Source organism: Triturus cristatus, chromosome 9 (assembly GCF_964204655.1).
Source record: "Triturus cristatus chromosome 9, aTriCri1.1, whole genome shotgun sequence".
Classification (NCBI taxonomy): domain Eukaryota; kingdom Metazoa; phylum Chordata; class Amphibia; order Caudata; family Salamandridae; genus Triturus; species Triturus cristatus.
Window position 1 is genome coordinate 938385257 of NC_140592.1, and position 26975 is coordinate 938412231.

Sequence of the window (26975 nt, forward strand, 5' to 3'; positions counted from 1 at the left end):
ACAGGTCTGACACCAAATTAACACTATTTTTCACATCACAGCTGCCCTCTCCTTCACAAACATTTTCTTAACACCAGATTGGAAAAGAGGACACTCCCAGCTGCTACTTATTGATTTGTTTCTAGCTGTAGGTTTTCAGCAGATATCAAAAAATTGGAAAGATTCCTCTAAATTATTTTATTTGGCTTGGTGGTATGCAGTGTGTCACAATCACCGCCTAGATACAGCATTGGTTCATCCTATCTCTCTTGCTACAAAACAATTACACCTTTGGTGCCCCCTCACACAATTTCTAAATGATACCGTGAAGAAATCTTCTTCACTTGCTCCCTCATTACAAGAAGTTACCAAGCCTCCTTGACTTCCTACTGTTTGTATAGAGCTCTGTTTAACTTATCATTTCCCATAATATATATTTTTTAAACTATGTATTTTTGACATGTACTGTTCTTTGCAATCCTTGCGAACTTTTGACCGTATTCATATCATTTTCTATGTTATCTTCTTATTACTTCAGAGGTTATTGTATATCATTCTCATTCTTTACTACTTTGTCTTGTATTTATGCATTGGTAAATAATTGTCTATACGTAGTATTGTTTTTATGATCATTTTAATTCTTCCAATCAAACCTTTCTTGAACTTAAGAAGGAGCAAGGAGATGGGGGTGGGGGGACCACCAGAATGTTACTGAGAGGCATATTTATGTATTAGTTAGTACTAAATGAACATGACCATTGATATTTCTAAATGGACCAGTAGACGGACAAAATTCGCCCATTTGACCTGGACCATTCAAAATTAGGTATTGTGTTGAGTTCAGGAGTACAGCACAGAAATTAACTTTGTCTAAGTGATTGGGAAGCGTGAGGTAACAGAGTAACTAGATTAAACATACAAAGGAATCCATGCCGTAGTGCCAGAGGCCTACAACTACAGTCTGGCCCCTACTTCCTTTGAGGAGTTAGCAAACATGGTATTAAAGGAAAAGATGTGTTCAATACATTTACACCTCTCACTGCTTACCACAAATTAGGGGTGTGCAAAGCCAAACAATTGCACAATTTGCAAAGACAGATGTCCAGTCAAAGTTGTTAGTTAAAAATAACATTTTAGAAGTGACTTATTCAAAGATACATGTACTGTAAAAAGCTGCACCAAAGAAGAGAAATCATTAAATTCAATACATCAACAAAGTATCACAAACTAAATACAGGTAGCACCACTGACTATCCAAGTCACACTCACAGTACACTGTTCATGATCACGAGCTGAGCGCGATCGCTGTGCTCTTTGTAACGCTACCAGAACATTGAAGATCGCATAGTGCTGATATCGGCAACACTCCCCAACAACCATGGTAAGTGCCAGTTATGCGTTTCAAGAATCACGTTACACACAGTTTGGTGGAAGAGCTGTTTTCTGCTTGTTTATTTCTTAAATGATATATGCCAACCTGGTGGGTTAACTTACGGGCGATACAAGGGCACGCAGCGATAAGTAACCTAAGCTGTCCACCCGCCTAATGAGCCAAACGGCACGTGGCCAACCCATTCGGTGCTACTATTTTATTTGGTGAGTGTCTCCCTTAAATCCCATGGACCACCAGTCGATGATATTACTCATGCCTTTTTAGGGGCGGAGCGTTGCAAAGCAAGCCCCCGGTTGCTCAAGCTTACAACCGCCCAAAGGGCTAGCGGGGCACCGGCGTTTACATCCAGGGCCCTACTGTAGAGACTCCTGGGGTTTGGTATACAGCACCCCTGCTGTGCTCTATTTGAGATGAGGCCCCTATGTACCAATCAATATCCAGATCGCCCTGTAACTCCGCCTGCAATACAAATAAACATTTATTACGTTCAGCACAGTGCAAAATAAACCCTGCTGCCATCATGGTGGGTATGGGGTAGGGAGGGTGACAGCATGCCCAGCGGGGGAACAAAGAGACCGGCACCTGGGTTGGGCAGGTATAAGTACCTGTCCCAGCCCCCTAGCGCTGGAAATGATGTGGGGAGAGCGCCTGATATGGGGGGACCCCCGTGAGGGGTCCCAGCGAGTAGAGCACAGTGAGTGTGCCAGAATGTGGCACTAAGGGCAGCCCTCTTACAAGGGCGCGTTTTGTGCGCCGCAGGCAGCCACAATTCTCATGCCAAAATAGTATAAGAGAATAATGTTTGCAATCACTACCTGATTGCAACCTTTAGGAAAATTAAAATTATGAACAACACTCAATTCAGTGAGTGAATGCAAACCATGGGACAACAGGATGCTGGACAGACCAGGCTTGCCCTTCATCCCGGAACGCTTTGTGAGGGTTTGTGTACATAACCTCCGGCAGGAGCATTGTCCAGCAGGCAGTTTTGGGAAGACACCTTATGTATTCACTTCAGACACGCCCTGAGACAAGTATGAGGGAAGAAGATGCGACGATGGGCTTGCAAACATAGCAATACAATTAAAGAGATTTATTTTATTCCATACTACAGATTAAAAAATGCACCCTAAGAAAAGAAGTAGGAGAATTAAATACAGGGTCACTGCTTGAAGCGTGTTTCTGTAATGCCTCATGACTCGTTCCGGACTTGGAAGGCAATCTTTCCAAATTGTTTACATAATACTCTTAATATGGCTCTTGTTTGAGTTGACTTTCTTCGTGCTAGAGCAGTGTTTGTGTAGGCAGAATGGAATACTGTACAATCAGAAATACAAACATGCGGCCATAACAACCAGCCCAACATTTACCTGGAAACCTGACTCTGGATCAGTAAAAGGTATCTTTTTGAAGTAGATTTTTACGTGCATCCGTCAGCCCCTAAAAGGGGTTTAGATGCAGTAAGGAAGCTGAGGCAGCTGGTGCCGCCTGGTGCAGGGTTCTTGCGAGAAGTTTGGGTGCTTTTGACACATTGGGCAAAATGTGGTCTGTGCTGAGAATCTTGAACTCCTATTATCTCACAAAAAGGTCCTTTAATGGAGTAATTATAACCAAAAGAAATACCACTCCAACGTATTAAACTCACAAAAGGTATCCTAATGGAAACTAAACAACTATGTGAATGATAAAGTGCACAAAAACTCAACAATAGGCATTAGCTTTTTAAAGACGAGAACCCTCACTCACCACTTGGATGACATGCTTTATCATCGGGTTCCCTCTTACACTCAGTGTCCGCAAGGTACACTGAGTGGGCTACAACTCTCCCTCTGGAGAGGAGCGTGAGGTGTTTTTCCACTCCAATGTTAGAGGTGAAGTGAGGGGCAGAGTGCAAAAATTATATCAAGAGTGTATTAAAACCATCTCAAAAAGGGATTTTTGTTTTAATAGCTATCCCCAATGGATGGAGTTAAAACCAGTGTGACGATAGGGATATGGATTTTTCCTATCTAACTAGGTCGACATGTTTCTGCCAAGGGGACCAAAAGTTCCAGGCATTCATCAGGACCATTTAGGTTGTCACTGTGCAAGGGGCACACAGAGGTTTCTCTCTAGAGCGAAGAAACAGGCGGCACAAGGATGGCTCGCAGCCACGGGGGTGGGCAGCTTGAGTTGTAGAGGTGCAGCTTGCGGCCAGAGCTGTTGGCTGTGTAGCAGTGTAGCTGGGTTTTGGGTCCAGGTGACTGCCTGTACATGATTTGGGGCATGGGGCGCCAGGCCAAGCCCTCGCATAACAAGTAGTGTCAGGGGAGCTTCTGCACATGTTGTGCACTGTGCTGTGCCGAGCGGCATCGGGCCTGTTCAGGGAGGTGTGGGTGGCCCAGGCTGGCTTTGGCGCTCCCCCTCACAATGCAAAGCCGCGTAGTGGTAATAATCTCATGCTGTTGAACTGCTTTCCACTTAACCGGGACATTCAATTCAGTGTTCAGGACCGTCAATGCGGTACAGTCTCACCATTTCTTAATGGAAGCATTTTCTACATACTATGCCCAAAGCAACAATTGTGGCTTAGTCAGCTTTTGCAACTAACAGGCATGGACAAAGCCAATAGTATGGGCTTGTTGTGGGTGTAGTGTTGCTTGGAGATATATCTGGATGCAATGACAGAAGCCACAAATACCAGTCAGCGGCACACCGAGCTACGCTCATAATTTTAGCTTACATGTTTTAAACCACGCCCAGAAGTCATTGATCATGCCCACTGTTTCATTAATATTATGCCAGAAGGGAACATGTCAGACCAACGCCATCCATTGGTCCGGCTACCACATAATATTATGATACCTTAGTATATCATGGCAGCACTCCTTCCCTCACTGGAGGGAGGTGGAATGATATGGGATTACCAGGAAGTAAGACAAAATCCCAGACAGTAAAACATTATTTTTTTTTTATTCAATAAGGACGTGGAGGAAGATGGGTAGGAAGAAAGCCACTTTTATCGTTATGACCCAGCGGCAACTGGCAGTGCCAGTGCAGATAATTAGCATTCAGTAGTGATGCAGCGCGTGCAGGGCCATCCCTTGCTTTAGAAATACAAAAGCAGTAGGCGACTCTGGTTGACCTCATGGTCAAAGATTTAAACTCAGCAGGTCCACTCAGCCTTTCATCCTTAAGAGGTTGAGAAAATGAGTACCTGTAAGTTGGGTAGCAATAAGCATCTGTTATTCAGCGCCAAGATACCTTTCAGGAGGGCATGCGCAAAAATACACATGTTATGTTTGACACAGTCATTGTCTATCACAATACTTGTAGGCTCGCACTAGCTCCTCTGACATGCCACCTTTCCTCCTCCTGTGAAAAGGACAGAAAACACATACAGATAGTAGCGTCTCCAAACTCTGCACTGAGATAGCAAAGTATGATCTGAAGCGCAAGCTATAACACAACATTGTTGTAATTGGCCAATTCTGTAGATTTAAACAGATCTTCCCCACATTCCTTTACGAATTACGGGGACAATATTTTCAAGAACGTTTCAAGATCTGGAGTTGAAACCGCATTAGCACTGAACAAACTCCCTCCCCTACAAACCCTCAGAGTACAGTCTCTGTATTGGTTACAGGACCCCCCCCCCCCCCCACCAATGCACCAAGCAAGGTAAAATTAAATATTTACATAACAAGCCACGCTCACAAAGGTTAGAGCACCCAGAAGCAGCACATAGTCACAAATGACGTAGGTCACGGCATTATAGACGGCCAGTATTAATGTGGTCAATACGTTGCAGCCTGGGACTTATAGCTCACTTGAACTTGGTACGTTTGGTCTCGTAAATCCCCATCTCCAAGAAGCTTTAGGGTGGCTAGGTTTCTTTCTCGAGTGACAGACAAGTACGTTAGTGGGATTTATCACATGCCTAGGTATCGTACAGGAGGCAGAGGGGTTCCGGCAGGACCCACTTAAAGCTGGACTGCATTACAACATGGCACTGGGAATCTTGATTCCGATATCAATGTATTTGGACCTCTCGCTTGTGGTCAGAACTATACAGATTTGAACTGCACATGGGGAATTCCTTTAAGGAATAATGGTCAAATGATTAACCGAAGAAACCCACCTTGCGGAAGGCCGCGTGTTCTAACCTCACCGGAAGCGGGGCCTTCACAGTGAGGATAGTTACCAACTCAAAGTCAGGGCTAGGTCCTACTGGGCTTTCAGCCATTGACCACTTGCACGAGCAGGTCAAATGGTGTTTACAAAGGGGCATAGGATGAGTGATGGAAAAGCGAACCTGTGCAGTTTTATGTTGTGTAACGTATATGGCCTGGGAAGAGTGTGAGCAGAACAGCTCAGTAGTTGACAGAACTTGGGAAACGCTTTCGGGTTCCCATCATCTTCTGGGTCTGATGTCTCAGTGGAATAAGCATCCACTGCGGGGAACTGGGTTTGGCCTCACTGTCCTGGGTTCTATCACCACTGGGTTCTCCAGTATAGTTTACTAATCCAAACACAAGAGAAATGGTATGTATGGCCCCCAAACTCCAAACAGACAACTCGTGCAGACTTGGGGGGCATTGTGCTCAAATTCTGTCCCCTCAATAGGAACTTGCCTGGGCATGGTCTAGAGTTGGGTGCTACAGTTTTTCCTCTCTCCTAGGTGCAGCGCATCAAGTTGTCGCCAGGTGTTTTTCTGGAGTGTCATGCAGGTGCGTTAAGTGAGAATTATCCAGGTTACTTTCAGTAAGGGAGAGGGGTCCTTGCAAGACCCTCAATAAGGGGGCTTCGTTAGAACATAAACTGGAAATCTCAGTCTGACATTGATGTCCTTGACCTCTCACATTGTCATATGTACATTCCTGGGGAGTGGGAGCAGACCTGTGCAGCAATTTACAGCATGTGTGGGGGTATTTCCACCACAGCCAGGCAACATTCGGACAACCACCACACTAAGCGCTGGTCTTAGTTCAGGTAGGGTCACCTTTCGTCCCCCCCCCCTTGTTCCGTTTGATACATGGGCACTGGTCACACAATTGGATCTAAGGTGACCAACTGAATTTTGACAGACAAGTCCAAAATGTTTCACATCACAGTCCCTGGAAAAAGTCAATCGCCTGTACATCGTTTATTTATAGACACTGTATCGAATTAAGTAACAATTTGAACTAACTAGTTCGGCCAGCAGATGGCCATGCATCAAGGCATCTGCTGCGGTGTGTGTTGTCAGGCTGTGGGATAAGAAGGTTAAACAGGAATGCAAGGTCGCGCTGGGGTGTCAGCCATATGGCCAGTGCAGTTAATTGGTTAGCTCATAAAAGATCAGGAGGGGTCGTGGTATTGATAAATAAAACCTGGACCAATTCATATGCTGGGTTCAACCTTATGGTCTTAGGATCTAACCCTGTTGGGTTCTTCTGCCCTGCATCCCCCCCCCGAGGTTGTCAAAATTAGTGTCAACATTTGGGGTATCTAACATCCATTATCCCGCGCCAACATGCCTAAGGGCGTACGTGCGCTTCACAAATGCACAATTAGGTTATCTCTAACAAGCACTATACATAGATAACTGGAAGAGAGGAAAGTAAGGCGGGCTGGTTGTAACCCTTACTTCCACCTGCACTGGCACATCTTGTAAGGAGAGGCTGGGCAAAAGGTATTGCCAACTGCCAGGCAACGTTCACAACTCATCCACTCTTGGCCGAGTGTTTAAGTTCATCCAGGGCCACACATTCACAGCCCTGCCTATAGGCCCTGCGGTTGTCAGCGCCTTGAATTACCAATATTACAACCAGAGAGGATCCGATGGGTTAGCCCTGCAAGCAGAGGTGACACAAGAAGGATTTAGGGGCACATGGGTTTTCCATGCAGCACGGCCCTCACCGTTCGCAACACAGGGTTATTTCACACATATTACCCCTGAGTGGGAGCAATTTAGGTACCCCCTGCTAGCAGATCTAGCCATGTACACAAGCTGTAGAGGTCTAAGGGGAGTACTTGCCCACATAACCACTGCATTAAAATTTCATCTTATTGTAACATTTGACTACGGCTGCTAACTCCGTTCTTGGTCAGTCGGAGAAGGAAAACAGTGTGTAGATACCGCAAGTTTTAATAGTCATTCTACAAAAGGGACTGACTTGGTGATGCTCAATAGGCAAATACCCACTGGTACTGTTTTGACACAACATTGATCCATTTGGAGGTATAAATAATTTGTGTGAAGTGCAAACTTACTGGCCGGATAACGGGAATGTGCTCTCAGAATAACCTGGGTACAACAGGACGCTTCAATTATTGTTGGAGACTGCCTGCTTTAAGCTGGTCAGCCAGGTGGATAGGAGTGGTTGACCGGTAAAAAGGTACAGGGATCTCTAAGGTGTGAGACAGGATAAGAAGCCGAATATTGTAAAGAGGAGTGTGGGTTAGTTTGAGCACAAATATTACCTTAACTGCAGACAATCCAATTTCTGAACAGTGGGCTGTCACCCCAATAGGGTTGGAATATGGGTTTGGAGCTCAGATGCTGACAAATTCCCGGAACCAATTTGAAGTCAACTTTATGGAGGGGCAAGTAAACTGCTCATATGTTTTACTCCGTGTCCTCAAAGCCTGTAGCATTGGAAACCTTTTGACACCCTGGTATACCTTGAGCACAAGCTGTGTATGCGCTGCATACGCTGGGGTGGGTGACACCAGCATAGTGTCACAGCATCTGATTATCCCAGCCAGACTGAAGGGTTTAGCAGGAAATAAGGACATGGAACAGAGTGGAATTTTAGGAGTACCTTATAGGACCTCAGGCCTCATCGACTGTGGGTAGATCTACCTTGTGTGGTTTAGGTTAGTAGGTCACCTGGCGTCCTCATAAGGACATGAGACAGCTTAATGCGAGACATGTCACACGACTCCGAGGATGGAGGGCTATGCCTAGGTGCTGGTACAGCATATGGTTCCAAGTTCGAACCCTCAATTTGGGGACCCGCCAAGCTGGGGGGGGTAACCAAGGGCTTAGTTTTATTGCTTGGGGTCCTAGCTCCTGTTGACACAGCGCTCTCTTACTATTGGAGGTCAGGGGGTAGACATAGGGATTGGTACAGAAGGGTAAATAAAGCCAGGTACAAACCCACCAAGCTAGAGGACTTGGGTCTACACGGATGCAAAACCTATTTGAAGATTGTGGTAACAGGCGGGGCCTCTTCTGTGCAAACACAACTGGGTAGCCAGATAGGGACGGGGCACACCTGGGATACCTGCATGAAAAGCTGGCGTTGGGCCATATCTGCTGGGGGGGGGCACCAGCATGGCAACACAGCATCTGCAGATCACAGTCAGACAAATGGGTGGTGCAGGCAAGAAGGATATGGGATATAGCAGTATCTTTGGAGTCCCCTTAGGGGACCTCTGGACCCACTACTCTGAGATTAGATCCACCTTTGCCTAGTTAGGTGGGGAGGTTCACCTGGCGTTCTAGGAAGGCATGACAACCCTTGCTGGGGCAGCAATTGGTTATCAGTTTGAACCCCCTAGTTGGGACTCGCCAAGTAGTCGGTGGGGTGAACTATGGCTTAATCACCCCCCACAGGTAATTGCATATCCTTGCACACTGGGCTCAACTAATTATAGCACACAGCCTGTGGTTTCAAAGTAGAGCAGTAGTTTGTTATGCTCTTGGTGTCCCATCTCCTGTTGACACTGCCCTCCCGTACAACGGAAGGTCTAATCCAGGCAAACACCAAAGGTTAATTTTACGAAGATGGGGTGCACTTATCACAGGTGGGCATGGATCTGTTCCTACTGGACATTAGCGAGGACCTGGAAATAGCGGGTTGCAGGTGAGAAAATATTTTTCCAAAACAAAAATTGTGTTGTGTATTTATTTATTCCATCATGCATGCTATTTGGCATTGGGTGGGGAGTGTTGCCTATATAGGCACTATGTATAAGGCAGTAGTTTTCAGTATTCATCCCTAACTTCACCAGAAACCAGTAAACAGCAGATGTTATTTTCCAGATGCAGAACACCCCAATGGTATGGAAAAACGTGCCTATGAAAATACATGAGAGAAAATAGGCCGCAGGAGCCATCCCAGAATGCCAAAGGGACACCAGGGATCATGTCCCTACTGCATTATGACTTCAATGTCCCCCTCCCCTCAACCTCACATTGTTGTTTATATATTTGGGATAAACGACATAGAAGAACGTAACTAAGGAAATGCATTCTTTGGAGTCTGTGATTTTTTTTACATATCTTAGGCATGTACAATGTGTTCAGCCAGAACCTAAGCCTCGATTCTAAGGGCCCCATTAGTATGGCGGGCGGACTTTGTCCGCCCGCCATACCCTTGGGAAATGGGACCGCCCGCTGAGGGTGCGGCGGTCCCACACTCCTGATTAGTATGCGCCCGCCACACTGGCGGGCGCATCTGCATCATTGCGGCAGGCGGTGCAGAGAGCACTGCCTGCCACACTGCCACAAAGGCAGGTAGTGCGTTTCAATGCACAACGTGACAGGCACCGCACGGTGCCTGCCACGTTGTTCATTAAAAGGCAGGAGGTACCATAGGTACCCCCCATGTGCACCCCCCAGCCCCCAGAAACCGCCTGCCTTTCTGTGGCGGCGTTGCCGCCACGGAAAGGCAATACCCCGCCTGCATAGTAATATAGAGGGCGATGTCTACCAGACACCGCCACCATATAAACTGCTTTAACGCCCGGTACGCAATCGGGTGGATTGCCTACCGGCAGAAAACCAGTGGACGGTCTTTCTGTCCACCGGGGTCCACCCTGCCATGGTAATGTGGCGGGTGGGGGGAAATATGCAGCGGGCGGAGGTTTTTGGCGGGCGGATCGCCACCGCCATACGGGCGGTGGTGATCTGACCGTTATCCTAATGGACCTCTAAGTGTTTGTTGAATTACGATCAGAATTACAAAGTGCAATAAAAACAACATTCTCAGATTTCTACCTCCAATAAATTCCAGCAAGTCAAATGGCTGGCATTTAATAGGGTAAACGCACTATAGATATGGGACATGCGGTGTTTGGTGTGAAAAGCACCAAAGTACACGTTATGCCAAATTTTTAGGTCATAACCCAATGATACTGGATTTTATCAAGTGCAATAAATATCACCTACCCCTCTGGGACACTTCTAATCAATACCTAACTTCAGCTATTTGAGAAGACTGCAGCCATCAAAAAATGTAACCAGCTCAGAACCTTAATCATATCAAAGTGAGGAAAAGTACAGGATCCCTCCTAGCAGTGTATTGAGCTTTCCTCTCAGTCAGCCCAAGTAATACACATAAAGGTTTGTGGCTGCACTCCCCCGCCATCAGATTTAAGGTTGTTAAAGGATCATAGATATGGTTATGGTCAGCAGACCCTTACACAGGTTGTGTGACATTCCCCAGGTTGTGTGACATTACCACAAATGACTTTGCCCTGCATGCCTTTAAAACGCAGCCTTTACCATGCAGATGCCTTTACCTTAACCATGCATTGTATGTATATTAGAGGTAAGCAACATTATATATATATATATATATATATACACATATATAATGAAAATTTATACTGCATCCTACTACCCGAAGTTGCCTAGATACCAAAGCTTTGTCTAAAAGAAAGGTAAAAAACAGAAAAGAAGTGTTAATTGTTGAACAACCAGGATTTTAAGGACTTACGGAAGGTAAGAAGATCGGATTTAACTTTGAGACAGATTGGCAGAGAGTTCCAGACTCTAGCTATACCCACCATAAAACTCTTTCCCCCCAGCAGGCTGTTTTGACTTTAGGAATGACAAGATTACAGGCAGATGAGGATCGAAGATGTCTTGTGGGAGCATACTGACAGAATTTATATTTAAAGTAAAAAGGGCCATGCCCTTGCAATGCCTTAAAGGCGATACACAGGGACTTGAATTGAATCCGCTTTTTATAGGACGCCAGTGCAATTGTGGACAGAGATGGGATACTGGCTTATATTCTGGTACCGCGAACAGCAGTCGAGCAGCTGCATTTGGAGACCATGCAGTTTATTCAAACATTTGATCTAAATGTTTAAAAACAGAGCACTGCAGTAGTTAAGTTTTGATAATATTAAAGCTGAAATAACAGCTTTCCGTAAATCCAGGGGAATAAATGGTAAAACTTTACCGAACATTTTTATAGTTATAAAACAGGAGGACATTATAGAGTTGATTTGGCCCTCAAAAGACAGCTTAACATCAAAGTAGACTCCCAGATTTTTTACCTTCCTGACCGGGGTTGGGAATTCTCCAATTTGGAGACCAAAAGGAGGTATACTTACTGAATAGCACAACCTCTGTCTTACTGGTATTCAATTTAAGACATTTGCCTCACATCCAGACCCCAATTTCTCGCATGCAGTCCTGATATCTGAGAGCCACGCCCTCCAGGTCGCACATATATATAGTGTGACCTGGAGGGCACGGCTCTCAGTGGGTAGTGTAAAGGGTGGTAAGGGTAATATTTTTTTGTTTAGGTGTGGGTAGTGGTAAAGGATGGTTAAGGTAATTTTCTTTTTTTAGAGGTGGGGATATATATATATATATATATATATATATATATATATATATATATATATATATATATATATATATATTATCTACTGGCGGTCGCCAGTAGATAGTTATAGTTAGGACCGTGTTTCCATAGGAAATCCGCAACATTCTATTTGGAATAACTTTGGCGCCGGTTGACGAATCCTCGCGAAATTTTCAAAATAGGTGGGGCGCTCCACTCCGCTCCTACCCTGAAAGTCTCGGGGGAATTCGTCAAGCGGGGGCTGAGAAAAAAGGGGGGTCCCAAAACACGTTTTCCCCATGCATTTTCCCATAGGACCTTTAGTCCGAGCTACAGCCCGAACGGCTGAACAGAATTACTTGAAATTTGGCAGAGAGGTAGTCCTCAGGTCAGAGATGTGCCTTTTGCAGGTCTGGTGTAAATCTGTTCAGTAGGTCCTGAGAAAATAGCATTTAAATCAATATATATATCTGTAAGCGCGCTCCGTACGCTTACGGTAAGCTTACCGTACGCGTACGGTGCCGTGCGCGAGCTCAATTCTGATTGATGGTTACATGACTGTAAACATTCGAATCGGTCGAAATCAGAATGTGTCGGCCGCCATTTTCTGTCTCTCGCACTGAAAAACAAAGGTGGATAACGTGAAAAGGGGGCAACGAAGAGAGTTGCAGACCCCCTAGCGTTTGTCAGGGGGTCCACGAAGGACCAAAAAGTACGAAAAATACATTTAATAATTTAAAAAAAAAAATTGCGGAGTGCGCGTACGGTAAGCTTACCGTACGCGCACGGCAAAAAAAAAAAAAAAAAAAACGAAATAACAATCACATTTATTAAATAAATTGAAGGACCCGCAAGGGAGAAAAAAAAATTGTTACTGTGTAAAAAAAAGGCGAGGCGTGCACGGTATGAACTGCGCAACCGAGTGCCCACAGCGCGCGCACGGTGCGCGAAGCGCACCGAGCGCGCAGGGTGTGCGCACGGTGAAAAACCAGAAAAAATAATAAAAAATAAATACATAACTTAGCATTTAAAAAACCGTACAAATTCACTGAAAAAACCATAGCTTTCACACACGTTATAGTTAGGAATTAGCATTTAAAAAACCTTGCAAATTCACTTAAAAAACCATAGGTTTCACACATGTTATAGTTAGCTGGACATTTCACTCGTAAAAAACCAATGAAATTCCACGTTATAGTTAGATCAGGTAACTATAACTTGCGCGACCGCAATCCACAATGTGTCATTTCAGATGTCATCATTGATGTGAAGAGTGATGTCACTGACCATGTCATGAGTGATGTAATATGTGACGTCATCAGCAGTTTATTGTGGGCGCGCAAGTTATAGTTACCTGATCTAACTATAACGTGGAATTTCATTGGTATTTTACGAGTGAAATGTCCAGCTAACTATAACATGTGTGAAACCTATGGTTTTTTAAGTGAATATATATATACATATCCCCACCTTTAAAAAAAGAAAATTACCTTAAGTATCCTTTACCTCTACCCACGACATAGACATAAACGACATAGAAGAACATAGCTAAGGAAATGCATTCTTTGGAGTCTGTGATTTTTTTGCATATCTTAGGCATGTACAATGTGTTCATCCAAAACTTAAGCCTCGATTCTAAGGGGTCTATTAAGTCCGCCCACCATCCCCCCGGTAAATGGGACCACCCGCAATGTGTGCGGCGGTCCCGCATGTGCAATTAGGATGCACACGCCACAATGGCGGGCCCATTCTGCATCTTTTGCATTGTGGCGGGCGGTGCTGTCAGCAGCAACCGCCGCAATACAAAACAGCAATTTGTGCATTTGCATGCACATCGTGACAGGCACCGTGCGGTGCCTGCCATGTCGTCCATGCAAATGCAGGGGGGTACCATAGGTACCCCCCATGTACCCCCCCAACATCCTAGGAGCCCGCAACTGGTCCCCAACTGAGGAATTCGCATGCCTTTCCGTGGCAGCAATGCCGCCACGGAAAGGCTGCTTCCTGCTGACATCGTAATATGGATGGCGGTGTCTAGCAGACACCGCCACCATAGTCAACCCTTTTCCGCCTGATCGACTCGTCAACCGGGCGGAAAAGCAGCGGACGGTCTTCCCGTCTGCCGCGGTACCCCTGCTGTCATAATATGGCAGGGGGGAAATGGGAGGCAGGCGGGGGATGATGTCAGGCGGATCGCCACCACCATGCGGGCGGTGGCGATCCGCCCGGCATCATAATAGACCTCTAAGTGTTTGTTGAATTACGATCAGAATTACAAGGTGCTATAAAAACAACATGCTCAGATTTCTACCTCCAATAAATTCCAGCAAGTCAAATGGGCTGGCATTTAATAGGGTAAATGTACTATAGATATGGGACATATATATCCCCACCTTTTAAGAAAGAAAATTACCTTAACCATCCTTTACCTCTACCCACCCCTAAACACACAAATATTACCCTTACCACCCTTTACACTACCCACCCCTAAACCCTAAAATTACCCGCACCACCGTTTAAAACTATCTACCCCAAACCCTAAAATGACCCTTACTACCCTTTACCACTGCCCACTCCTAAATCCTAAAATTACTGTTACCACTCTTAAATCCTACATTTAGCCTTTCTGTTTTATATATAAATATATCTATCTCTCTCTCTCTCTCTCTCTCTGTCTCTCTCTCTCTCTCTCTCTCTCTCTCTCTCTCTCTCTCTCTCTCTCTCTCTCTCTCTCTCTATATATATATATATATATATATATATATATATATATATATATATATATATATTCACTGAAAAAACCATAGGTTTCACACATGTTATAGTTAGCGGAAATTTTACTGATAAAAAACCAGTGAAATTCCCCCGTTATAGTTAGCGCAGGCAACTATAACTCACGCGACCGCAATCCTCTGCTGATGCTAATACTGTATTTAGACACTTATTTGCCCATGTCTTCTTCCATACATTTTTAGCTATACATATATTACAAATATTTTTTTTTCATAAAGACACATATGTCATCAGCAGAAGATTGCAGTCGCGTGAGTTATAGTTGCCTGCGCTAACTATAACGGGGGAATTTCACTGGTTTTTTATCAGTAAAATTTCCGCTAACTATAACATGTGTGAAACCTATGGTTTTTTCAGTGAATTTGCAAGGTTTTTTAAATGCTAATTCCTAACTATAACGTGTGTGAAACCTATGGTTTTTTCAGTGAATTAGTACGGTTTTTTAAATGCTAAGTTTTTTTCCCTTATAATAAGCCCTGTACATTTGGTGGCCTTCGGCCACCAAAAGCACAGGGGGTGGGGTAAGTGTGGATAGTGTTTTTTGCCCTTAACAAAAGCCCTGTACATTTGGTGGCTTTCGGCCACCAAAAGCACAGGGGGTGGGGTAAGTGTGGATAGTGTTTTTTTTATTTTTATTTTTTTACCGTACGCTTACCGTAAGCGTACGGTAAGCGTACCCCGCGAAATTGCCGAAAAAAAAATAAAACCGTTTTTGCACTTGGGGGATGTTTGGGGACTCCCTCAACATGACTATGTGGGAGGGAGTTGTCAAAACAGCCCCTTTACATGTTTTTTGGCTTGATATTTTAAAAATCACTCTCAGTGCGAGAGACAAAATGGCGGCCGCCGCTTCCTGGTTTCGGCCGATTCGAATGTTTACTAAGATCTAAGAGCCAATCAGAATCGCGCTCGCGCACGCCACCGTACGCTTACCGTAAGCGTACGGTAAGCGTACCGTAAGCTGGCTCAGATATATATATTGATTTAAAGGCTATTTTCTCAGAATCTACTGAACAGATTTACACCAAACCTACAAAAGGCACTTCCTTGACCTAGGGACTACCTCTCTGCCAAATTTTGAGTAATTCTGTTCAGCCGTTCGGGCTGTAGCTCGTTCTAAAGGTCCTATGGAAAAATGCATGGGAAAAACGCGTTTTGGGACCCCCCTTTTATCTCAGCCCCCGCTTGACGGATCCCCCCGAGACTTTCAGGGTAGGAGCGGAGCGTAGCGCCCCACCTATTTTGAGAAATTCGCGAGGATTCGTCGACCGGTGCCAAAGTTATTCAAAATAGAATGTTGAGGTTTTCCTATGGAAACGTGGTCCTAACTATAACTACCTACTGGCTATCGCCAGTAGGTAATATATATATATATATATATATATATATATATATATATATATATATATATACATATAGAGTTAGGTATAGATACGTATTCATGCACTGCGTAGTAAAGGCTGTCTCCCCATCCCACATGGGGGCACTTAACGACATACCCCCACTCCGCCCCCCGCTCTATCCTCCAGCTCGGCAAGTCTTGATGGATGGTTTTAATTGGTCCACCCACTTCCTACAGAATGCTGTAACATCATGATGGCTCCTGTGAGAGGGTAATAAACAAGAAGTGATAATGGGTATATCCCAAGTACTAGAAAATCTCTATATCGAAGGTCTTTCTTACGGTGTGGGCTAGATTCCTTCTTAAGATTGATCAGATATTGACACAATTTAAAAATGGATAACCAGCCCTGTGTTGGATATGCACGAATGTCCATGACACTTAAGCAGTTGGCTAGAGACAGAGAAACCGGGCTGTGTTTTAACACTTTCCTGAATCAAATAATTTCTAATTATGTCGTGGAAAATGTCAAAGTCTTCTTCTTAGGGTAGCTGAAGAGCGATAAAGTTTACCTTCTGTTTTGATTTTTTTGTGGGGGGATTTAGACACTGAAAGAGCCTGCCCGCGAGATTTTAGACACCGTAATGACCAGCTGGGGGCATTTTAGACGCAGTCAGGGCCAGTTTTTTAGATGAGTGCACACGGCTAGAGTATTATTTCATGATTCGTTGGTACACGTAGTTGGGTGGATTGAGTTAGCTGTAAGAGTTAAGGTTAGAAGTCTGAAATTGACTCTAGAGTTTTACCTAGAGCCTGTGAAGGTGTCTCAGAAAAGGTCTGGTGCACAACAATTGGTTCACACCGATCTATGCTTGAGGTGCATTGAAATGGCCACATTTGACCTCAACAGTGAGATAAGAACCATAGTGAGATAACTCATTTAGTTAAGAGAGCCACTGCAACTATTTGTGATCTCAGAGTCTGTTTTAAAAGCACGAAACCTCACCCCAGTAAGGTTTCAGAAATGAACAGAAGAAATAATTAACAAGAAGATAATACGAACTGGCTGAAAACCGGTCCTGCTATTGTGTCTTTTGTAAAGCGCTAGTACAAAGGTGTGGGTGGGGCGCAGGTCATTTAGGCGTTGCCGTGGGTTTGCTACACAACACAGACGCAATACTACTGGTCTACAGCTGAAATTCTATTAATAGTTGTGTCCAAGTAAGAACTGGAGAGAGGATGCAACCACTTTCCTGGATGCGAAGTTGAAAGATATTGATGTTTTCATCACTATTATTAGCCACTGTACATGTACTCAGCACTGTACACTTCAGTCGAAAGATAAGCATCGCATAGCGCAGAATAAACTTGGTTAGACAACCCTCAATGCAATGCTGCTGCACCATAAGGTGCACCACAAGGGAAGTGGTGGTGAGGTCCTGATATCTGTGGCCTCTGCCCTTAGAGGGTTAGAATGACTGTAATGGCATCCTTAGGTGTGGGAGGCATAAGAGGTGGGTACACTGGGACATTGGGGAGCGCAGGTGTTGGATACAGTCACAGGTTCTAGCGCTGAGAACCACCCTCCATAAATAAAGTCTTAAGGAGAATTGAACAGAGAGTGCCTTGTGAGAAGCTGGAGGTTTTAGGACAGAGTTGGGTTTAGAGAACTGATCTGAAGTTGGAGTGCATACAAGAGATAGTCCGGCCAAGTGGAGATGCACAGGGGGCGTCTGGAAGTGTATGCGGCTGTTCATGTATGCACGGATAGTTTTATGTAATGTAGTGCTTTGTATGTGTGTATGTGTGACTTCTGATGAACAGAAGCTGACTGATAGGCAGAGCTAAGTGTCATCCCCAACTGAAGGAAACAAGTGAAAGAGTGTAGAGTGAGTCAAGGAGAGTCAATAGGAGAGTGACAGGAGGATGAAGAAATGCTGCGACTTTAAAAAGCAAATGATCTTTTATGAAGGCACGGGGGGTCACAGAAAATGACCTGAAAAATTGTATAAGTAGGTGATAATTTTTGTTATGAGATCCGCTAGGGTATCAGCAGACACCCTTGCCAGCAAGATGTTAACTTAACCTGCAGCAAACCATGTCCAATAAGCTCTCTTCTTTGTACAAATTGCTGTACCCAATAAAGCCACAGACAGAACCGTGAAAGCTTCCTTTGCACAGGCACCAGCGGTGAACAGCCATTACAACGCAGCTGTTTCACCGCAAGTCATTACATCGCATGCGTTACAACGGATGCGATGTAACAACGCGTACCATTACTACGCATACCATTACATCGCATGTGCTTTTACAACCACAGGAACTTTCCATATCCTGCCCAAATTCTTCAAGGGGAGGGAAATCCTAGTCACAACATCCTTGGTACCACAGTCTTACGAAAGTCACATCTTGCTCCATCTGTTTGAGTACTGCACTAAAATACTTTTTCACATTTTTTCCTACTCTTGAACAAAAAAATGAATCTCATTGTTCTGCATGAAATAGACTGAGATGCTGTAATGGACAATGCGGCTTGGGTGCCAGGTGATGACATCTATTGTTTCTTCTTGTCTCCCTCCCAGCAACAAGGCTGAGTTCTTCCAGTAGAGTTGGATTTATGATTTAATTTTCCTGATACCCGGGCTGGACAGTGATGGCAACAGAAATGATCAAAAGCTGCTGCAGCACGTGCTTCCACAAGGGTGATGGTAAGAACCTCTTTCGTCCTTGAAAAGAATGAGCATTACGGTGTGTAATGGAAGGTTCAGACTGACCTGGAAGCGCTGGATGTCCAGCAGGTCAGATGGGGGACACTACTTCCGCTCCCAGAGGCTGGGCAGGAGGTGAGAATTATGAGGGTTTGCAGGCTATAACAGGGTACCCGAGAAGAAGGGGAACACATACAAGGGAGGGTCTCTTAAGTAAAGAATAGTGTTAGGAGTTACATGTGTGAAGCTAGAGCTTCTTACAGAGAGCCTCCTCCAATCTATTACTCAAGAGTGTTGTTTGGGTGTTTGTAAGATGTCTAAACATGTTTCAGTTCTGGGTGTGGGGACTAAAAATGTTGTTGTCCTTGATTTACCCGTTCCACGTGCTCTCATATTTCACAACACTGCTATTCATCATGCATATTTAATGTTTGTGGTAAGGGGTGTGGCCTCATTATATTCAGATGTTCTATAGGGGTTCCACCAAGTTCTGATTAGCAACTCTTCATTAAGCCTCCTCTGTCAGCACATGTGAGGCACACACACTCAGAGAACTACACATCACAAGTACCATTGATCATTTCAGTATTTGATTGGTCCCGTCACCACCAAGCCAGCATAAGGAACTGCAACAGGATACTTTTACCTAGTGGAGGGTTAGTTTCAGAAGGAAGTGCCCTTTTTGTCAATGGTACACTAAAAACTGGTAAACGTAGAGAAGACTGGATTACGTCAATGGAGTGAGCTAGATTTCTGTTGGTTAACACAGAAACCGTACACGAAGTGGACAACAAATCAATTCACTTAAATATGCTATGATAGAGGCTGGAGCTGTATCTATGGCCTTTATTGATCTAATGCCTACATTTAAATTAACAGAATCAAACTGTATGGTATCCAGCATAGTCCAGAGAGTGACAAGCACTGTTATGTGTAGACAATACAGCTTACGTTACACATTTCAGTGACAAAGTGTCAATTGACTGCTTTATCATTAAAAACAATGTGTCTCCAGAGTGTCCTGGTGCTCACTCTCTTTAATTTGTTTGACGTTGCTACAGCAACAGTTTTGAACAGAGATGTTGTAGATGTCACTTGTGTGACCAGCCCCATTAAAAATGTTAATGCACACATACATAAAAAATATCAATAGCAATGCAATTTTTAGCAATCGCCTACTAGAAAGCACAGCACTGTCTGTTGGATCTGTTAGATTATAGTAGACTTAGAGGCCCCTCCCCCCCCATTTCTTACCATTGGTTAGCTTCATTACCACTCACATTTGCTTGCTTTATATTGATTAGTGTGTACGGACTTTACTTCCTCTTCTTGTGTTTGTCTCTCTCCTGGAGCATGGAGAATGCATCTATGCCCTTAGACTGCTCCCTTTTTCAGGTCCTACTTTTTCCTTTTTGTTTAAATACTCTTGTCAGAGTGCATATTTTTTCCCGCTGTCTCCCTAATGTGCTTCTCTTCCCCTTGTCGTGCTGCTCTCTCTCCCCTGTGTGTTTCTCCACCGCCCCCTCGATGATAGACCTGTCCTTGTGTGCTCCCACACCCGCTTTACCTTCTCACTCGTGCTTCTATCTCGTGCCAGCTCCAAATGCTCTCTCTCTGTCCCACCTGTTTGCTTTTGTCCTCCTACCCTCCGCTCTCCAGGTTGCTGACCCTCTTTGCCCCCCTACACCTTCTGTTTTACTTTACCCCAACCGCACCATTTGTGCTGCATCTGGACCCTTGTGTTGCTTCGGCCCCCACCCGTCCTCTATTGTTGATTTCACACACGCTGTCTGTGCTGCTTCTCCCTCCCACTTTCCCCCAAAAAAGCTTCTGCATGTTTTTTTCTTTTTGTTTACTGATTCAAGTAGGTCAGCAAATGAAAATGTAAATATAATGTCTGCATCATTTTGACTGAGCGGGTCTGCATGGTACGCGAGGCTACAAAAAGATGCAAAACGTTTTTTAAAAATAATTTACACTGCCATTAGCTTCCAAAGGCGAGACCTGTTGACTTTGCCAATGCTTGTTTTAAAGTGTTGTGCCACTAACATTAGACAATCACTATGTAAAATCTCGTGCATCTTGTACAGGAACCAATCTGACCTGAAAAGGTAGCCGTGTTTGTGCATAAAAACAGAAGGGTTTTGGTATCAATGCTGGAACATGACGAGGATGGATACATTTACTTCCATATCCTTGTTTGGATCTGCATTTTCCATTTTGTTTTGTTGCAACTCTAATTAATGATTGTCATTATCATCATCATCATCAATCATCTCTATTGTGCCTGCTAATGAGCACTGAAAGCATAAGAGACACAAAATGGAACAGCATACGTTCTCACTGACCTCCTAAATGATAATGCATCATCTGTGTTAAGAATGGGTTCTGAAAGACAATTTTATAATAACACACATGAAATGATGAGGACATTGCTTCTTAGTCCTAGGCATCCCTGGGGTTACCAGCAGATTCTTTGGTATTGGTTGCAAAGGTCTAGGAGGAGCGTAAAGTGTAAACCTCTATCTAAGTTCTTCTGAAAGCATCACATGTATTTCTTTGTTCATCAGAGGAAGAGGCTAAAATGCCTTCCTAGCAGAGACTGGAAGTCAATGCAAAAATCTGGGATTCTGCGAGAGATGATCTCTTATAGTGAGTTTAGTGACTGTGTTGGAAGCAGACTTTTGCAAGACTTGGAATCTATGGATCTGCTTCTTGGCCAAGCCAACCAGCAGGATCTTACAATATTCTCATCTGTGATCCCACAGCAAGGCTTGCAGTAATAGCTCTGTTTTGTTCCTCTAGCATGGGACTACTTTTGTACAGCAACTTGATTTAATATGTGAAGGACAAGACCACTGCATTAATGTGACTGTTCATGTTCATGGAGGTGCTAAAAATGGTTCCCAAGATCTTAACTTTAAACTGCTGGTAGATGGAGAGATCAGAGTTTACCTCCTGATAACAAGAGTTGATTTTTCTTAGCCTTTGAGGACAGTTAAGAGAACTTCTGTTTTAGATCCATTAAAACTATGTTAATTATTGTTGATCTATCTTACAATGTGGTTAAACTTGAATCGTCTAAGAAATTGCTTTAACTTGGATATAAGCAGAATGATAATAGAATAATTCAACAAGATTTAAAATAATTGGCGAAGAAGCTAAACATAGCTGTTGAATAAGGCTGGGAATTCAATTAACTCACTCATTCACACACACGGGTCTGCTGCTACAGCTCCTCAGTTGATGGTTCTCCATTTTGAGTTACCATGTCAAGCATTCAAGCAGCAAGCTGAGAGGTGCAACTTGCACAATGTGACAGAATCACAAGGCCCATGCTGATGTGCAAGATCCAGCTTCACCTACCCTTATTCTGGGACAAGTTTGGAATGGGTGGGGTGACAGGCTGACTGCCATGTAGCCCTCACTCTACAGGGCTGAGGCCAGCAGCGTGTAGTTCCTTTAGCAGTGATGCTGCAGTACGTCATAAGTAGTAAAGCACTAAGATGTGGCACGGATGTCATTGCCTGCCTCAAGTTGCTTAAAGGCATTTTCCACTTTAAAGCAGACCCCTTTGTAGCATTTCCTAGTCTTTGTGACCTTATTTTACTATCTTCCCTCAAATCTTTTTGACAGTTTTAAAAGCTTTGCTTATGGTTTGATTTAAAAGCCCTTGATGCCTATGGATGTATCTCTTAAGGTTCTTATAGTTGGAACTCAGTCTTGTTGGCCATGAGCAGGTGACACTGAATTGGGCCGTCCCTTTAGAAGTAAAATATCTTCTAAGTACCTGCAGCATGATTTCAATGATATTCACGCCAGGGCCTCTGACGTTAACACCATATTTTCCCCTTTCAGTTAATTGAGAATTGTTATGAGCACCAGACTTTGAAGAGACTGGAAGGAGCCAAAAGGGGGAAATGAGATGGAGAGAGAAGAAACACTCAGTCAAAGTCTCAAACAGGGGACCTCTGGAACGAATGAAAGTGGAAAATGTACGGCAAATTCTGCTATAGACTGACTGATAAGTCCTGTAATTCATTGGATGGAAGTGGAGAGACTGTGAGTAGATCCCAGACAACCAGGATACAGTATAGAAACCGAGTACAAAAGTCAGCCACACTAGTAGCTATAACAGGTGCCCACGATTAGTCCTCAGTTGAGTAGGAGGATAGGATGATAGTAAGCAAGGCAGTGTTTCAAGAAGGAAGAAGTGTCCTAACCACCTTGGAGAACCTGAAGGGTAATAAAACAAAAAAGGTTCAGGGGATGAAAATGATGCAAACCAGTCTACTAGAGTAGAGAACTCACCAACAGCTATAGCTAAGCAAAGTGTATTGCTTTGACGGGTGTTCAAATCTTCATGGAAAAACAGTGGGTTCTGCCTCTTCCCACCTTTACCCATAAATGATGTTTTGTATCCCACCCATCTTCACGTCCACAGCTGCCAGTGGCCCATCTGCCGTAATATACAAGGGTGGCCTGTAGCAAGCTTGTACTGTGGAGTATGGGAAATGTGATTCTTGATACCTGTTGTGAACTTTGGGGATTACAAATTCTGGAATTCCTGACAGTATAGAAACTAAGGTTTTTTTCTAGAATTGCATATTTAAAGTGCATACAGCTGTATACTCTCTAAATATGGTGGATGACACATCTGTCTCTATTTGGTGGATGTCCCTCTTGAGTCAAACTCTAAATAACCCCTACCTTTTCTCTTGGTTTTGAATGCTACCTGGCAGTGGCCAACCCAGATGAACCTTGCTCCTTATATTTTAATTTTAGATTTTTACAATGACCTCTTTTGTCTGTTTGTGTTGGGCAAACACTTTGGCTATAAAATGCTTTTCAGTTTCTCTTTTTATGATGTTGAGCACTGTTTATATCTGTGGCTACATTATAATCAGGGCTGCTAGAAGTATGCGATTCCAGGGCCGCAGCTTTTTTTTGCATAATTATGGATTTGCCACACAATCCTTTATCTGCTACATAATTGGCAGATTTTAGCAAAAAAAATAGTTTCTAGCTCAAATGGATCAAAAGTTACTAAAAACGAGGCGACGTAGGCTCACGTCCAGTGGAAGGCACTTTGTAAAAGTTAACTGATCATCTTTTGGTTGCTTTCTCCTGTATTTGGTTGTTAAACTGGTGCTAATGAGGTGAAATATATGCCCGACATTATTACCATGTGTAAAAATTACAAAATAATGAAGTAATAGTTTTTTTTTAAAGTGCTGCAATATGCTGTATACACTGCCTTTCCTTGCCACATAATTCAGTCAACCTGACTACATAATGTGGCTCCCCCACCGCATAATTCCAGTGACCCTGATTATTATCATTTTAGAATTAAGTAGCTGATTCTACACTTGTCAAGAGGAGCAGAAAGCCAGCCAGTATACTGTATCTTGAGTTATCTGGCACTAATGGAACTGCAGAAAACCAATGTTACCATCTCTTGTATGGATTGTATATCTGTGAGTAAGGTCACATTGTTGCCTTCCTAGTGATGTATTGAACTGCCCTGTTTGTGAATTACGAAGGCCATCTTTGTTACACACTTGTGGAATATTACATTGTATCAGGTAATTTAGTGTTTTACTTGTGATTGTTTATTTTATTAAATATAAATTGTTTTTTAAATATTATGTTTCATTATGATTGTTTTAATGACTATTCTTGGCTTACCAAAATGGTTGTCTAGTGAGAATTGACTTGTTTTGGCCGCACAATGAGTTTCACACAAACTATAAAGTGACTTATGTTGGAATCAGTGAAGGATTAGGAAAAACAAGTGAGCACATCTAGTTATCCATCTCTAGTCAGGTGATAATTGTGTGAGGCAAGAAACACTATGCAATTCCAGGAAACAACCTCAGTTTGCGTAGCAAGTAAGATCATTTAGATCCAGGTAAAGAAGCAGAAAGAACATGGTTGGAAGAAACTGTGCAGGGAGATCATTGAGAGATAAGTAGAAGAAGAAAACAGCAATCTGTGTAACCTAGCAGGATCCAAAATAAAGTGTAGAACCTAACATGATCTTTAGAAGAGTGCAGAATCAATAGGAATAGTCTGCTTTTTATTGAACACTTTTTGATGTAGTTATTAATAGTTTCTAAGCCCCAACTCACTTGTACTTAGTTATCAATTCTAGGATCTAGTGATTTCACGCATGGTTCTGTATTGCGTGAACACGGCCTAAAGGGTGCCAGAGCTCTTTACAGATAACAATGTAACACAGAAAGAGATTTCTCTGCAAAAACAGAGATACAAAAGTGGGATGTGGTCACAGCGTAGTAAAAAATTTAATTAAGGAATAGAAGACTGTCAACATGTAAAATCCAATACAGAGGTTAAGTACAATACGTGGGTTTGTGTATACATACATAATGTGTGAAAATGAACCAAGTTAGGATTATAAATATTCCCACAAATGTGGGAATATATTACAAATCTACAAGTTGTATGTCAAATTGAGTGTCATAGTTGGAGGATGATAAATTCACAGTTCATGGGACTTCCAGTAGCCACCAGCTTGTTTTTACAGAGACACAAGATGAATATTTCTATGATGCTGGTGCTTCAGCTGTTTGAGATCCCCTGTTTTTCCTTGTCTCTTGGACCCAGAGTGGATGTATAGAAATTCTGTTGAATGTCATATTTTCAGCCTAGTGAAAGCAGAGAAATGCTTCATGCGTGTCTCTCTGTCACAGCTACTAAGTTTCCCTGGTTCATGCGTGATATGCTGCTCCAGTCCATGTTTTTTTCTTAACATTCTGGGACTTGTGGTCCTGTTTTATAATCAAATGAGCACGACTACAAGTCCCAGAAATCAAAGAAAAAACCTGGACTGGAGCAGCACATCACGCATGATTTCGGAAACATGGCAAGGCTGCTGTGTTTGTGTGTCTGACAAAGGTGTTCATAGCTTATTAACTTCTCTTGAAAGAAACGTGGATGCATAGAAATACTCACACACTTAAGGAAAGGACAGGTGGTGGTGCAGCTAAGGCAGAGGGAGGCGGGAATGGCCATTCCCATTATAATCACTGACTTGGGGGTGCTGGTCACCAAGCCGCAGGAAATTGCAGATCGCATCCAACTAAAGGATCCTCTACTCCACAGAAATTGTCAAAGGACCAGCGCAGATGAACACCATCTTGGATGGTATTCACTTACTGTGCCTCTCAGAGGACAGCAGACAGCTTCTTCAGGGTGGGATAAATAAGGAAGAAATTGAGCAGGCCATCTTGGATCTGCCCTATAACAAAGTTAGTAAAGCTTCCCGGCAGAGTTCTACAAGTGGGCCAAATCTAAGGTGGTGGATTTTCTCCATGATGCCTTCACTGAGGCTGATACCAATGGCTCCTTGGGTTTACTGTCTGACAGGGCACTGATTTCAGTCCTTCTCAAACCAGAAAAGTACCCTCTTCCTTGCTGCAGTTATCGCCACATATCCCTGTTTAATGGGGATGCCAAGATACTGGCCAGTATTCTAGCTGCCTGTCTCAAGCGAGTTCTCCCTCTCTTATTCACCATGCGCAAATGGGGTTTGACCCAGGCTGCTCCTCTCGCAGCCATCTTCACATGTTAACTCATGCGGTTTGGCTAGCAGCGAAACGTTCGGATGAGGCAGGGGCATTGTCATTGGACACCGAGAAGGCCTTTGACAGGATAGAATGGCACTACCTGTTTTCTGCACTCTGGAAATTTGGTCTTGGTGATGGCTTCATCTCCAGAGTAAGATGGCTCTATGACTCCACCTCGGCGCAGGTCAATTGCAGGATCTTCCTGTCTTGTTCCGGGGTACCAGTAAGGGTTGCATATTCTCCCACCTGCTATATCTCCTTGCGATGGAGCCTTTAGTGGATCCAATCGGATGATAGGGATCCCTACTCCCGGAGGCCCCTTGACAATGTATCTATACGCAGATGACATCTTTATCACCCTATAGGCCCTACCCTCCTCCATTTCCGCAATGCTAGAAATCATTGAGGCTTTTGCAGCAATATCTGGCTACAGGGTGAACTGGGGAAAGAGCAAGTTTTTACCTCTGTTGCACATCACCATGTGTGCTGCCCGTTCCATTCCAGTGGAAGAATTCCAGCCTTGGGTATTTGGGCATCCTAGTTAACAGGGCCTGGAGCGTATGGTGGCTGTTAACCTGGACCCACATATGAAGCAAATGCGATTGGATATCACAAAGTAGT

General features: G+C 43.7%; 1 protein-coding gene across 1 annotated transcript in view; it reads left to right on the top strand.

Annotated features, from left to right (window-relative positions):
- The window catches only part of TC2N (tandem C2 domains, nuclear), a 243432-nt gene that overhangs the window by 42080 nt on the left and 174377 nt on the right, over nucleotides 1–26975 (top strand). Inside the window, exon 2 of the mRNA XM_085626516.1 lies at nucleotides 18640–18765. Within this exon, the coding sequence (XP_085482642.1) occupies nucleotides 18711–18765 (55 nt within the window). The 5' untranslated portion in view covers nucleotides 18640–18710. The remainder of the gene's footprint in view (nucleotides 1–18639; nucleotides 18766–26975) is intronic.